The sequence below is a fragment of the Pelophylax lessonae genome, assembly GCF_965119305.1.
Source record: "Pelophylax lessonae genome assembly, chromosome: 8".
Lineage (NCBI taxonomy): Eukaryota > Metazoa > Chordata > Amphibia > Anura > Ranidae > Pelophylax > Pelophylax lessonae.
The window spans coordinates 232,769,214-232,785,810 of NC_138775.1; the positions used below are offsets into that span (position 1 = coordinate 232,769,214).

Below are 16,597 nucleotides of genomic sequence, written 5' to 3' on the forward strand. Positions count from 1 at the left end.
GAAAGACATAGATTCTGGGGGGCCCATGGCTCGGACAGTCTCCTACATACAGCAGTTCAAAAATATAGATCTTGTGTGGCCAGGCTTTTGCGTCAGAATCTCAAAGTTGGTGGTGTGGTGACCTGTACTCAAATTAGAAGGGTTTAAATACTTAACTCTCCTAGAGAAAATTTAGCTGTAGGTTCTTTTCTGTGCCGACCACATGTGTTGAGGCTTAGGTACTTGATCACAAAATCTACTGAAGGGGAAGATCGGTCATCCTGAACTCTGATCCTCCACTTCAGTAATGATCACCTGACCAAGTGCATCACATAGCCAGGATCGAAGAAAACGAGGAGCACCATATTCTTTCGGAAAGTTTTTTTTCTTTTATATTACTACTATTACCACTTTAGTATTGCGCTATAGCCAAAAGACGCTACAGCCCCACAGACCTCCTCCCAGGCCACGGTTGATCACAGATCGGGGTAAAGGGCCAACCACAGCGGCCCTTTACCATGTGTGTCACAGCTGATCACTTGTAAACAGACTGGCTGTTTACTGGCAGTCCTTTCCTCACGCACTCTGTGAAAGGAAAGGAGTGCCAATAATTGGCAAGGCTGTCAGCACACAGTTTACACTGATCATCAGTGCCCTGGTAATCATTGCTGCTTATCAGTGCCCATCAGTGCCCGACAGGGCAGCATAATCGGCACACATCAATGAAGAAGAAAAATTACTTATTTGCAAAATTGTATAACTGAAACTAATAGGTGTAGTAGTAGTTTTTTTTTTCCAACATTTTTGATCTCTCTATTTAGAAAAAAAAAAACAGTTATTAAATATCCACAAAAGAAAGCATGGTCTAAAAAAGATAAAAATGTCATATGGCTACAGTGTTGCATAACTACGCAATGGTCATTCAAAGTGCGAGAGCGTTGAAAGCTGAAAATTGGCCTGGGCAGGAAGGGGGTGAAACTGCCCTGTATTAAAGTGGGAAAAAATAATTCTATTTTTTTTAGTTTTTTTTTCCAGGCTTTCCCATCTCTAGTCAGGGAAGGTCAAGGAAAAATTTTGCGCCGGTATTGAAGTTGTTAATCTATTACAGCAAGACTTTAGCTATACGTTTGAGTAAAAAAATCAGTTTAGCGCATGTTTAGTGCAAGTGTGCGATTCAAATAGCACACCATGGTTGGGGAGATTGCCCTAATATCCCATGGGTTATGCACCCTGGATCTATAGGCTGACTAGAATCTTCTAAACTAGATGCATTTTAGATATCTCTTGTTGAGATGTACAGTACATCACTGTCCTATTGCCTGAGATTGCTAAATTATAACTCAAACCCGATGCCGTCCTTATTTATCTCAATAATCTTCCCCACATATTCGTCTTAAAGTTATTGTAAAGTCTCTTTTTTTTTAAACAACAAACATGTTATACTTACCTCCTCTGTGCAGCTGGTTTTGCACAGAGCAGCCTGGATCCTCCTCTTCTCGGATCCCTCTTCTGTGCTATTGGCTCCTCCCTCCTATTGAGTGCCCTCCTATTGAGGGTCACCAGAGCCGAGCTGCAGCTCCATGTATCCATTCAGACACAGAGCTGCCATTCTGCCCTGCCCCCTCTCTCTGATTGGCTCGCTGACGTTGACAGTCGCGGGATCCAATGGCACCACGACTGTATCTCAGCCAATCAGGAGGGTGGGTCCCAGGATGGCCGAGGTACTTGTGGACATCGCTGGACAGAGAGGGGTGCAGGGGAGGCTGCTACACACAGAAGGCCTTTTATCCTAATGCATAGAATGCATTAAGATAAAAAAGCCTTCTGTGACTTTACAACTCCTTTAACTACTTAAGGACCGCCCACCACAGATTGACTGCGGCTGACAGCCCCTCCTGCGCGAACCAACGTAGCTGTGCCTGCAGCAAGCTACGCCCCCCCCCCCCCCCAGAAACACTCCCCTAGGCTTGCATTTAACCCCTTGATCACCTACTTAACCCCTTGACCGTCCTGCCAGTGTCATTATTACAGTAACAGTGCATATTTTTAGCACTGATTACTGTAGTAATGTCACTGGTCCCCCCAAAAGTGTCAACGTCAGGGGTCCGATCTGTCCGCCACAGTCCCGCTAAAAATCGCAAAACGCTGCCATTACTAGTAAAAGAAATTAATAAAAATGACAAATTTTTGCCGTAGTTAATAGATGCAATAACTTTTGCGCAAACCAATCAAAATACGCTTATTACGATTTTTTTACATAAATTTGTAGCAGAAAACAAATTGGCCTAAAATGGTAAATTTAGATTTTTTGATTTTTTTTTTTTGGAATGTTATATAGCAAAATGTAAAAAATATTGTATAATTTTTTTTTTCAGAATTGTCGCTATTTTTTTGTTTATAGAGCAAAAAAAAAAAATTGCAGTGTTGATCAAATACCACCAAAAGAAAGCTCTATTTGTGAGAAAAAAAGGACGTCAATTTTATTTAGGTACTGCATCCTATGACCGCGCAATTGTCCGTTAAAGTAACGCAGTGACGAATCACAAACAATGGCTTGGTCATTAAGGGGCAAATCCTTCCAGTACAGAACTGATTAAAGTAGATCTGAACTAAAAAATGGAAGACTTGCCAGGTTCTAGGGAACTAGAAGGGGTGCATGCTGAACATGTTACACTCTAAATATGGTTTGTAACCTGTTCAGAAAGGTGCCTTTTAAGCACTCCTTAATTCCTGTATGTTCCACTTAAAGTACATTTTTTGTTTTCACATCCTTCTGTATATATGTGGTGTGGTCCTAACAGAACTTCTAATTCCATATAGTTTTTTTTATTTAAGCAAATGCTGGCTTTCCTTTCATGTTTTTACCTTATTTTGAAGGGAAAAAGTTGGAAGCTGCTTATGGCTACATCGGAGAACAGGAAAATTGTAAATTGTACATCTAACAAATGAAAGCACGTTCACTTACTTCAAAAATCTTAGATAAGCTTAGATGATTCATGTTTAACAGCCAGTCTGGTCTTGGCTTTAACTTTTAGGTCCTATTCACACCTGAGGTTTTTCAGCTTGTAAACGCTCATCTCTGAAGTTCCAAAACACCCAACAAGCAAAATCCCATTCATTTACATATAAGTGTTTTGTGTCCTGAAGCTCAAAAAAGTGCATGAGCTTCGTTTTCGGTCAGATGTTAATGCCTGCCTGCAAACGCCTGAAAAACTCCCAAAAGAAGCTTGAAAACGATACGCTCAGGCGTGAATGGAGCCATAAACCTCAACTTTTCCTCTAAATTTTCAGGCATTTGATTGGTGGTATTTCTTATAAATGTCTGCAGGTGGCACTGTTTTCTGTAAAATGTTCAAAATTCACAAAGCTAAAAATTGAGATTTAGTTTAGATTTGAAGTGTTATGTTGAAAAAAAAATGTAGGGTTTTTTTTTTTTACTACTTATGTAAATTATGAGTGCTGTATTTTCCAAATTAATTAAAATGTGTTATTTTTAAAGATTATGCATCCCCCGACAAACCATTGGATGGGTTTCTGTAATTTCTATGTTCTCTTTTGTGAATTGCTAAAAGTATAACTGCAGCCAAAACAATTATTTATTTTTGGATAAAGTGGGGATTAGAACCTCAGTCAGGCTTCGGTTTGCTTCTGACTATTGCTTCTTCCTGTCCTCTCCTTACTTTAAGTGGTGATGTCTCTGAGACAAAACCTTGAGTGAAAATACCTGCAGCTGGGGACAGATAGGAGGAAAAAAAAATCAGAGGTGATACCGCTTCTTCGTGTGTGTAATAAATATATATATATATATATATATATATATATATATATATATATATATATACATACACACACACACACACACACACACACACAGCATTGAAAAAGTTTTCTTACCCCCTGAAAGTTTCCACATTTTGTCATATTGCAACAAAAAACATGTATTTTATTGGGATTTTATGTGCTAGATCAACACAAAGTGGCACCTAATTGTCAAGTGGAAGAAAAATGATAAATGTTTTTCAAAATGTTTTACAAATATCTGTAAAGTGTAGAGTGCAATTGTATTTAGCCCCCTTTAGGGCTCTTTCACACGGGCGATCCGATCAGATCCGCCTGTCAGTTTTTTAGGCGGATCTGATCGGTTCCTCCATGCAGCTCTATGGGGCAGCGGGTATCAGCGGAGACGCCTCCGCTGACACCCGCTGCCATCCGCATCCGATCCTGTGCTTGAAATCTGGACGGATGGAAACCCTATTTTTCCATCCGTTCAGTAATCGGAGCGGATTGGATCTGATGAGAGCGGACAAGCGGTCCGCTCTCATCCGATCCCCCATAGAGGGCAGCGGGGGCTGAGACACCTCCCTCTCCGCTCTGCAAGCGGAGACAGAGCTGTCATCCGCCCGGCTCAGCGGGGATCGCGGATCGATCCCCGCTGAGCAACACGGATCCGCCTATGGAGCGGACCGTGTGAAAGAGCCCTTAATCTGATATTCCTAATTAAAATCTAGTGGAACCAATTTCCTTGGTCAGAAGTCAGCTAATTAGTAAATAAAGTCCACCTGTGTGCAATTTATTCTCAGTATAAATACAGCTGTTCTGTGAAGCCCTGAGTTTTTTTAGAGAATCTTGGTGAACCAACAGCATCATGAAATGAAGGCCAAGCAACAAACCAGACAGGTCAGGGATAGATGTGAAGAAGTTTAAAGCAGAGTTAGGTTATAAAAAAAAAAAAAAATCAGAGCTTTGAACATCTCACAGAGCACTGTTCAATCCATAATCCGAAAATGTAAACAGTATGGTACAACAGCAAACCTACCAAGACATGGCTGTCCACCTAAACTGACAGGCCGGGCAAGGAGAGCATTAACCATAGAAGCAGCCAAGAGGCCCATGGTAACTGGAGGAGCTGCAGAGATCCACCGCTCAGGTGGGAGAATCTGTCCATAGGACAACTATTGATCGTGCACTCCAAAAATCTGGACTTTATGGAAGAGTGGCAAGCCATTAAAAAGTCCTGTTTGCACATTGCGAGAAGCCATGTGGGGGGACACAGCAAACGTGGAAGAAGATGCTCTGGTCGGCTGAGATCAAACATTTTTTTTTTTGGCCTAAAAGCAAAACGCTATGTGTGGCAGAATACTAACACTGCACCATCACCCTGAACACACCATCCCCACCGTGAAACGTGGTGGCAGCATCATGTTGTGGGGATGTTTTTCTTCAGCAGGGACAGGGATGCTGGTCAGATTTGATGGTAAGTTGAATGGAGCCAAATAAAGGGCAATCTTAGAAGAAAACCTGTTAGTCTGCAAAGACTTGAGACCGGGGCGGAGGTTCAACTTCCAGCAGGAGAACGGCCCAAAACATACAGCCAGATCTACAATAGAATGGTTTAGATCAAAGCATATTCATGTGTTAGAATTTTCCAGTCCAAGTCCAGACCCACTGTAAATCCAATTAAGAATCTGTGACAAGACTTGAAAATGGCTGTTCCCCGATGCTCTCCATCCAATTTGACAGAGCGGAGTTTTTGTGTTTATTAAATGTAGGCAGCTACAAAAAGTTTAGCTGCTGACTTTTAATAAACACACACTCGCCTGTCCCATAATCCAGCGATTTGGCCACCCGAAGCCTCGCTCCTCTCGGCGGCACCGGCTTTACTAGTGTGGGCCGGGTGTGCACTGCACATGCGCAAGTCGCCCTGCGCATCCTGAACAGCCGGGCAATCTTCTGGCACATGTCGTGTGTCCCAGAAGATTGCAGGGAGGGGAGAGGAGAACTTCCGCTCAAGCTTTCTTGGCGGCCCTAGAGGAAGTGGAAGCGGGTACCTGTCAAATCTCGGTACTCGCTCCCCCTCAAAAAAAAATGACATGCCAAATGTGGCATGTCAGGGGATCAGGAGTCCTTAAAGCAGAAGTTCCACTTTAAGAGTGGAACTCCGCTTTGTTTTTGGCTCTAACATGACAAAATCAAGAAAATTTCAAGGGATTTGAAAACTTTTTCAAGGCACTGTGCACACACTCTCACACGCTCGCTCACTCACTATGCTGGTACAGCCAAGAGGTGCTTTACAGGTTTAAAACTGTGTTCTTTTTAATTAACTGAGTTCTTGTTTTTTTAATTGTGTTTTGCTAATGAAATGTACCCATTTACCCTGATGGTCCATCATCTTTTGTGTAATTGCACTACCAGGCCTTGCCAGCCATTGAAATTTACAGTATCACTTGCCATTCTACTACCTGCCTTTTTAAACCGTATGGGACCTAATTTTGTTTGCAAGTATAATACTGGACTGTCTTTATAATATTAGCGCATCTCCTATTTTTTCTCTTTGTACTTTCCTTGCAGACAAAGAAGCAGCCGTGGTACAACAGCACGTTGGCATCGCGGCGGAAACGTCTCACCGCACATTTTGAAGATTTAGAGCAATGCTACTTTTCTACCAGGATGGCCCGTGTATCAGGTATGAAAAATTAAGATTGCCCACTCCACTTGTGAATACACTTTTTTTAAATTTGGTTATGGTACAGAATTTGACACATTTTTATACAGCTAGCCCAACCTATGCCCTTTTATCAATCTCTCCCAAACGAGATGCTTAAATCAGGATTGAAAAAAATTGTGAAATCAAATCATGTGAACATGACAAACCCACATTTATCACCAGTAGCTCAAACAAACTAATTGAATATTCAAAGACAATCCATGCCCAGATACTTTGTTTATTTGTTCATGCTATATTTATTTTCTTTTTTCACAATGTGACCAAATGATACTTGTCCTATAAATCTCGTGTTCTATAAGTGAAAAGTCCATAAAGCTCCAGAAGTCCAAAAAAACTTACCGTTAGTTCACCGGTAACGGCTTTTCTCTTCAATCCTTCCAGGACGGCCTACATTTGGGGAGATTGTGGCTCCGCCTCACAGGAAACACAACTAATTTGCAGCTGTTTAAAAGGGTCCCACCCATCCTTAGCTCCAGTAATAGGAAAGTAGTTTCCAACCGAACTTTAAGGAATATAGTCAATCAAACAGCTACATATAAATACATATATATTTATATATACATATTCTTTTAGAACTCACCACCACATAGGGCGGGAAGTAGGCCGGCCGTCCTGGAAGGATTGAAGAGAAAAGCAGTTACCGGTGAACGAACGGTAAGTTTTCTCCTTTCATCCTTCCAGGCCTACATTTGGGAGGATGATAAAGGAATCCATACTGGCCTACCTTAGGGCGGGACCACTGCCTGTAAAACCTTTCTGCCAAAGGCAAGGTCTTGTTGCGACAGTACTTCCACACGATAGTGTTTTAGGAAGGTATCTTGACTGGACCAAGTGGCAGCATGGCGGATCTGTTCCCAGGATGCTCCGGCTTTTTCGGCCCAGGAAGTTGCCATGCCCCTTGTGGAATGTGCCTTTAGAGTTGTTGGTGTGGGGGTACCTGACACCTTATATGACATACTAATGGCTTGTTTAATCCACCTAGAGATTGAGGGTTTTGATGCTTGTAAACCCTTCCTTGGTCCAGAATGCAGAACCAACAAGTGACTAGATCTTCTAAAACTCTTGGTTCTTTCTAGATATGCTAGAAGGCATCTTCTAACATCTAAGCAATGGAGTTTTTCTTCTTTTGCACATTTAGGTTTTTCACAAAATGATGGGAGAACCATCTCTTGATTCTTATGAAAAGATGACACTACCTTGGGCAGGTACAGTGGATCTGGTTTAAGAATCACCCTGTCTTGGAGAATTCTCATAAAGGGTTCTTTTATGGATAAGCTTTGCAAATCTCCCACTCTCCTGGCTGTGGTGATTGCTAACAAAAAGGTTAACTTAATAGACAAAATATTTAAACTAATTTTGTTTAAAGGTTCAAACGCATCACTAGATAATGCCTCTAGTACTAGCGTTAAGTTCCAGGCTGGAACAATAGTTCTGTTAATTGGAGACACCCTTCTCCGAGCCAACAGAAATCTTTTAATTAAAGGTTCTTGGGCTAACCTTTTGTCTAAAAAAACAGAAAGTGCCGCTATCTGTACTTTAAGGGTGTTCACCGCCACCCCCTTATCTACCCCATCCTGTAAAAAATCCAGGATCCTTGGGGTTGAGGTAGAGGAATCCTTCTTCTGACTCTGCCAAGTACAAAAAGTTTTCCAGATTTTGGAATAATTTTTTCTAGTTACTGGCTTTCTACTAGAAAGGAGGGTCTCAATGACTCTGTCTGAGCATCCTTTTTCTTTTAATATTTGGCGTTCCCTATCCAGATTGTTGATCTGGGGTGAATCAGAGTTCCTTGTAGTGATAGATCTAGTATTTTCCGAGGTACTGTCACTAATAGAGACACCAGGGTTGCAAATCACATCGTTTTTGGCTACCCAGGCGTGACTCGGATGAGGCGTGGTTGCGACCATCCTTGAACTCTTGATATTGGATTTTGTAGTGGAAAGGCATAGGTTAGCTTGAAAGGCCCAGGTATTACTGGGGCCTTCAAGCCCAGCATATCCTTCTGTACTATCAGAAGGGAGAACTGCTCTACTTTTTGGCTCTGCTGCGTGACAAACATGTCCACTTCTGATTGCCAAATTTATTGGACCAGGTGTTAGAGAATTATGGGGTTCAGTTCCCATTCTACCTGTTGGATGAGATGGTAACTGATTCCCAGTAGATCTGCTGGTTTTATCCAAATCCACATATCGTCCAGACACGGGACCAAACTTTGGCCTAGTAGGTACAGAAGACCTACTACCTTGACCCAAATTTTTATAAAGATCCCTGGATTTGCTGCCAAGCAAAATGGAGAAGCTCCAGGCTGTCCACGTGCAGCCCCCTCTTCTGTAACTATGGTGCATCTGAGAACTACTTGATGTTCCCCGTACCTTGGAACATGTAGGTAAGCATTTCTTACACCCAACATTGTCATACAGACATTTTGGTACAGATTTTTTCTGACCATGAACTTCTGTTCTATTTTTAAGGGACAGGTCATAGTTAAATTTGGTACCAGTTGCGAGACCAACTCCAATTGGTACCCTTCCCGATGCAGAAAGTAGGGACTGGCAGAGATGTTTTCCCATTGGGAAGCAAAATGGGTCAGTCTGCCCCCTACACTGACGCTGACGTCCGTTAGATTCTTTAGGTTTAGGCCCAGGTTTAAGGAACAACAAATTGTCCCCTTGTTTTCCTTTTCCAGAGCCTTTCTTCCTGGCCTTAAATGGTCTTTTTTGATTCTTGCCTTGGAAGTTTCGAAAGGAATATCTTCCTGATTTGTCCTTTCTCTTGGTGGGGAACTTTTTCCCCTTTTCTGCAGATCTGGACAAGGTATCAAGTCCTGAACCGAACAATAATGAACCTTCAAAGGGCAGGGCACAAAGTCTTACTTTGGAGTTTGTATCACCTTCCCAAGCTTTGACCCAAAGCGCCCTTCTAGCAGAATTTACTAATGCTGCTGTTTTAGCAGATGCTGTTAATGACTCCACAGCTGCGTCTGCCAAATAGGACGCAGCTTTACTAATCATGTTTAAGGAATCTATCAGATCTTGTGATCCTGCCATACTGCGGACACGTTTTAACAGTTCCTTAAGCCAAAAGTCTGTATTCCTGGCCATACAGGTATCAGCTAAGGCTATAGTTGTATTATATGCATTAGAATCCCAGGCCTTAATACGGATTCAATCCTGCGATCCATAGGATCTGTAATATGCCCGGCATTTTCAAAGGATAAATCTGTTCCTTTTGATAACTGTGCCAGGGGGAGCATCAAGTTTAGGATTTTTTGTGAATACCTCCAATTCTTGAGGCTCAAAGGGAAACCTTCTTTTCCAGTTTTTTGGTCTGGATAAGGCATGTGTAGGCACTTTACATTCCTGGTGTATTATGTCTTTTAATGACTGGTGAATGGGAATGGTTCTGTACTGGGCTTTCCCCAAGCCCTTGTACACTTTGTCTTTGCAAGAAGACTTCTTTGCCGGAATAGGAATTTCTTCAGTGTCATATACCACTTTAAGAAGACCCTGCATATATTCCAAGGAAAAAAGATTTTTAACTTTTTCCCCTTCACTGTTATTTTCTGAGTCCTCCTCTGAACTGGAAGGGTCTCTTAAATAACTAGAACCTTCTTCTGGATCCTCTTGTTCCCTAACTTGAGTTGAGGGAATGGATAGAGAATCTTCTCAGAGGGATGGGGGTACCCTTGACCACCCACCGTCTTGGGAGGACGCATTATCTGCTCCTTCCACTGCTGGGACTAGAGGGATAGCTGCTGTAGCCTTAAAGGACTGTACTGTAGCTACCATTTCCTCCCTCATAGATTTAAGCAAATCTTTCATTAGGTCCTGCCCTGCCAATTTATTAATGCAAGTCTGACATAAGGGCTTTGTGTAAGATTTAGACAACCTAACCCTGCATTCCCCACATTTTTTAGTTGAGGATAAGGGTCTGGCAGGGGCTTCCTGTGCCGGTGGCGTACCTGTGACAACACATGAAAAGACAAGAAGAGAGGACACCATGAAGCGACATAACCTTCTTGCCTACCACTACGGCAATATACAGGAAAAAGCATGGCATGGCATACCTGTCACATAATAGACAGCAGTCGGCCGCCATCGGTATCACTTACCCTATCCTGTCGCCACCTGTGTTGCCGCTTTCTCCCCTGTAAGGATTGCGGCTGCTTGTGTCTCTGGGGCTTCCGCCCTCTCGGAGTCGGAGAGTCAGCCATGGTAGTACCGAGTTCGCTCCGATCCGGCGTCTCCTCCACGCTGGGTTTCTTCCGGGAGTCAGCCGCTCCGCCCTTTCCGCCGGAACTTCCTGTCTCCATAGCGAGGCTTGGGGCTCACCGCTCGGCGGGAAATTCGAAATCCTTACCGCCCAGCGAAGTGAATGGAGGAGACTTCCTGCAGAGAACAGCAGGACTTCAGGTATGAGGGACCTTCACCACAAGGCAAACCGCACTACCTGGTATGTTTTGCGACCTGAAAGCTCCTTTTTCCAAGGACACAGCTAGGGAGGAACCTGCTATTAGGCCGACCAAAGCTGCCTTCCAGGGGTACCGTCTTGGCCAGCTATTTGCCTCAGGTTAGTAAAAAAACAAACGTTCCGATGTGAGGTTGGAAACACAACTGAACTGGAGCTAAGGATGGGTGGGACCCTTTTAAACCACTGCAAATTAGTTGTGTTTCCTGTGAGGCGGAGCCACAATCTCCCCAAATGTAGGCCGTCCTGGAAGGATGAAAGGAGAAATAGTGAATCCAGTGACCCCTCGATAAAGAAAATCACTGCAAACTCCTCTACCATTGTGTGTCCCCATGCCCATCAGATGGTAACTCACTAGAAAATATTGCCTCCCATTCTCATGGTTAGGCAAATGCGCTTGAGTTGATTACATTGATACCAGATCCTTTAATCAGCCTGTCTGCTCCTCCCACCCCTCTTGTAATAATTAACATTCCGTGGGGGGTACACGAAAAAGAAAGGCTCCACTAGTGTAATACAGTTACACACTGTAGTGTTTATTAAAAGCTTCCAGTACACTCCCATAATAAAACAATATTACAGGCGTTACATTTATGTCATAGATCTGTGATCCAACCTCCTTTTTGATCTCGCCACCTCCACGCTGGCATACAGATCATCCGGGGACCATCTCACAATCTCTCTGCTGTTTCAGCTGCTGTACAGTCACACCCCGACAGGTTTCGTCACTTCCGACTTCCTCACAGGGAATGACTGTGTGGTTTGGCAACCCGGCTTATCAGCTCTCTATTGCTGGGCTGTTAACCCATTCCAAGGCACTTAGTGGGAGATGGAGTATATAACTGCGCAACTACAATCACTGACAGCAGCGCCACTTATCCATCTGCACACTTAACCCTGCATATGCCAGTTTCTAATGAAACCCTAAACCTATGGTAACGCAGCTATGATTACTGACAGGCTTCACATCTATCCTTCTGCTCAAATAACCTATTCTGTCCAGGTATATAATACCAAACATTAGAAAGCTGCCTAAAAAAAGCTGCTAAGTCTATTTATACGAACCTGGGTCAATGGGTTATGTAATTGGTATTATTGCCTTTTGAAATTAAGGGTTATGGGGTCTTGTATTAACTATTTGATCGTATATACATTTTTAAGATGGTGATTGAGGTAATTTATTTAGAAGATTTTTTTTTTTTTTTATGTTATCAGGAGTTCTATTTATAGGTTTAATGATCTATTGTATGTTTTCATCTTGTATTGATATGTAGGGATTGATTCATTCCAAGGCTATTGATTAGTAGGTCATGATTTTTAGGATATTATCTTTATATCTTTGCAGCTCCTTTTTAGGTAGCTTTCTAATGTTTGGCATTATATACCGGGACAGAGTAGGTTATGTGAGCAGACAGGTGTCAAGCCTGTCAGTAACCATAGCTGCGTTACCATATGTTTCATTAGAAATTGATACCAAACATTAGAAATCTACCTAAAAGGAGCTGCAAAGATATGAAGAGAATATGTTAAAAATCATGACCTACTAATCAATAGCCTTGGAATGAATCACACCTTGCATGTCAATATAAGATGCAAACATACAATAGATCATTAAACCTATACATAAAACTCCCAATAACTGAAAAAACATTCCAAATAAACTACCTCAATCTCCATCTTAAAAATGTATATAAAGTCAAGTAGTTAATATAAGACCCCATAACCCTTAATTTCAAATGGCAATAATACCTATACATGGACCTAGGTTTGTATGAATAGACTAAAGCTGGATACACTCTATACAACTTTTGTTGGTAGATTTCCTTTAGATTTACCTTCAACTATGTAGTGCAAGGGCCTGCTCCATTGCATACAAATTGAAAGTGTTCAGGTCTGACCTCATATTATGTTTTTGGTAAATCTAAAGGAAAAAATCTAAAGCAAATTGCATAGTGTGTATCCAGCTTTAGCAGCTCCTTTTTGGCAGCTTTCTAATGTTTGGTATTTTATACCGGGACAGAATAGGTTAATTGAGCAGACGGATAGATGTTAAGCCTGTCCGTAATCATAGCTGCGTTACCATATGTCTAGTGCTTAATTAGAAATTGGCATATGCAGGGTTAAGTGAGCAGACGGATAAGTGGCGCTGCTATCAGTGGTTGCAGTTGCGTAATTATATACTCCGTCTCCCACTAAGTGCCTTGGAATGGGTTAACAGCCCAGCGATGAAGAGCTGATAAGCCGGGTTGCCTAACTGCACAGTCACCCCCTGTGACGAAGTCGGAAGTGACGAAACGCGCGGGGCGTGACTGTACAGCAGCCAGAACAGCAGAAAGATTGTGCGATGGTCCCTAGATCTGTATGCCAGCATGGAGGTGGTAAAATCAAAAGGGGGTCGGATCACATATCTATGACCAGTGTAACGCCTGTAATATTGTGTTATTATGTGAGTGTATTTCGAAGTCTTAAATAAACACTAGAGCAGGAATCCTCAAACTACGGCCCTCCAGCTGTTGCGAAACTACACATCCCATGAGGCATTGTAAAACTCTGACATTCTCAGACATGACTAGGCATGATGGGAATTTTAGTTCTGGAACAACTGGAGGGCCATAGTTTGAAGACCCCTGCACTAGAGTGTGTAACTGTATTACACTAGTGAAGCCTTTCTTTTACATGTATCTCCTCGGGATGTTAAGTATTACAAGAGGGGTGGAGGAGCAGACAGGCTGATTAAAGGATCTGATATTAACATATTCAACTCAAGCCTATTTGCCTAACCATGAGAATGGGAGGCATTATTTTCAGGTGAGTTACCATCTGATGGGAGTGGGGGCACACAACGGTGGTGGAGTTTGCAGTGATTATCGAGGTGTCACTGGATTCACTATTTTTTGGACTTCTGGAGCTTTATGGACTTTACACTTATCTAACACTAGATTTATAGGACAAGTATCACTTGGTTCACATTGTGGATTTGTTCGTGCTATATTTATTTTCTGTTATCACAGTCAAAGTATCTGCATGTGGATTTTTTTTAATGATTCAACTAGTTTGTTTGCGCTACTGGTGATATATGTGGGTTTGTCGCATTCACATGATTGGATTTCACTATTTTCTTCTATTGAGTTTTAAATTTAAGTGGTAGCAATTTTAGTTATTGCGATTCACGTTTATATTTGTTTGAGCACAGGGATCACCATTTTATTGTCACTTAAGTACTTTTACAGTTTATATGCTGTGGTCTTTCATCCAAATTCTTTGGAGTTCGTTTTTAACAGCATTTGTCTTTCTGTTCCTTTTGAGAGATGGCCTTTTATGCCTATATCAGCATTGTGAACTCTATCATTTTTACTGTTTCTGTAATCCATATTTTAGCACAAATGTTTCAGTTTTGTGAGCTGCAGTTGTTAAAGCTTTCCTTAATATAGTGGAGACTCGGCAATAAAACAAAGTTTATTTTAAAAATAAGTATGGGGTTTGGCTTATATTTACCTAGGTGAATGCAGCATCACTCCGATGCTGAATCTGTTCCCCCGGCACTTCTGCACTGAGAACCGAGCGATCTAACACCGCCGATCACTTGGTTCTGACAGCTCTCCGAGCAGAGAGCTGCTGACTGTCAGTCAGCTCTCTGCTCTGCTCTCTCCTCGTTTACTGGAGCACTAGGCTGTGGAGGAGCGGGGAGCTGAGAGACTGAGCTGGCTGTCTATCCGTGACGTCTGCAAGGAGTGGACTTCAGTCTGCTCTCTGCTGAAAATGGGTCACAGGAGTGCAGAACAAACTGCACTCTGATCCATAGGAGATGTACAGCCAAACGAGCTTTGGCTGTACATCTCCTTTAAGCTAATCAATTACTTGTACATCTTTAAAGTAAATCTTTCTAATGTGTGTTCATAATTTTAAAAATGATTATTATACATTATTATTATTATACAGGATTTATATAGCAATCTAATAGGAAGGGGCAAGTGGAACAAAAGGTAAATATTTTGTGGAATGAGTTGAGGGAAGAAATATGATTGTTAGCTGAAAGCAGGGAAGGCTTTCCTGAAGAGATTTGTTTTCAGGGATTGCCTAAAGTGGGCAGAGTAGGAGATAACCGGACAGATTGGGGTAGAGAATCCCTGAGGATGAGAGAAGCTCTGGAGATGAGCATGGGAAGAGGAGACAAGAGAGCTAAAGAGTAGGAAGTATTGGGAGGAGTGGAGAGGATGTTTTGGGTAATATATTGAGATCAGCTTGGTGATGTAGCTCGGGCAGAGTTGTAAATGGCTTTGTATGATAGTATTTTGAATTGTATTTCGGGAGCCAGTGGAGAGATTGGCAGAGAGGGGTGGTGACATTGAGCGATGGTAAAGTAGACGAGTCTGAGTATTCGTGATAGACTGAAGGGGGATCATCTGCGTAGAGGTAGGCCTATGAGGTTGAAGTTGCAATAGTCAAGGTCAGAGTTAACAAGGTAATTATGAATGGGATGCTTAGTGGTTGGATTGGTTAAAAAATGGCATATTTTGAAGATGTCAATGAATGTGTAGTCTTCAAGATTTTGACAGTGATTAAAATTGGGGCTGTAAGGATAGGTGAGAGTCCAGAATTACACCTAGCACCCTGAAATAAGGTTAGGGACTGATCGTTGTACTGTTTACCTTGATAAAGAAGTCAGGGGAAGGGGCACAAGTGGGGAATAATATGAGCCCAGTTTTAGAGAGTTTGAGGAAGTGGTACGACATCCATACAGATCTATCTGTTAATAAACTACTCATGCGAGAGGTGAGGTGGGGAGTAGAGAGATACATTTGTGTGTCATCGGTGTAGAGATGGTATTGGAAGCCTTGGGAGTTGATCAAGTGACCAAGAGAGGGGGGTGTATATGGAGAAGAGAAGGTTTTTGAGGACAGAATTATGGTGGACCCCTACAGAAAGATGTGGAGATGAGGAGACAGAGTTATAGGCAACACTGAAGTAATGCTGTGATAGGTAGGAGGAGAACTAGGAAAGAGCAAAGCCTTGGAGCCTAAGGGAGTGGAGTTTTTTTTTGAGGAGGAAGGGATGGTAAACGGTAACAAAGGCCTCATAAGGTCTAGTAGTATAAGTATGGAGTATTGGCTATTGGTTTTAGCAGTTAGTAAATGGTGAGTTTACATAGGGCAATTTCTGTAGCGTGTTGAGCGAAAGTCAGACTGTACAGACTACAAGGGCTCAAGCAAGTTGTCGACAGTTAGATAGGAGCTCAGACAGTTGTAGATTAGGAAGAGATAGATATTACCTTGTTCAGGCTGATGGGGTGTAGCAAAGGCTTTTCAATTATGGGGATGAGCTGTGCATGTTTTAAACTGGAGGGGAAGGTGCCAGTAGAGAGGGAAAGATTAAATATGTGAGTGAAAGACCACAGGAAAGAGCAAGACAGTGAGGGTATTAGTTGCAAGGGAACATCGTCCAGAGGACAGATGGTAAGGTGGGCTTCTAAGAAAAGTTTGGCGACCTCTTTGTAGTAAGGTCAAAAAAGGAAAGTATGGAATGTTAAATTGCACAGATTAATTGCATCTGGAAAGTATTCACAGCGCCTAATTTTTTCCACATTTTGTTATGTTACAGCTTTATTCCAAAATGGATTAAACTCCCCCCCCCCCCCTCAAAATTGTA

General features: G+C 42.2%; 1 protein-coding gene across 1 annotated transcript in view; it reads left to right on the forward strand.

The window, feature by feature from the left end:
* COP1 (COP1 E3 ubiquitin ligase) overlaps positions 1-16,597 on the forward strand; it is a 530,087-nt gene that overhangs the window by 170,450 nt on the left and 343,040 nt on the right. The window contains exon 10 of the mRNA XM_082264749.1: positions 6,328-6,442. Coding sequence (XP_082120875.1) covers positions 6,328-6,442 — 115 coding nt within the window. The remainder of the gene's footprint in view (positions 1-6,327; positions 6,443-16,597) is intronic.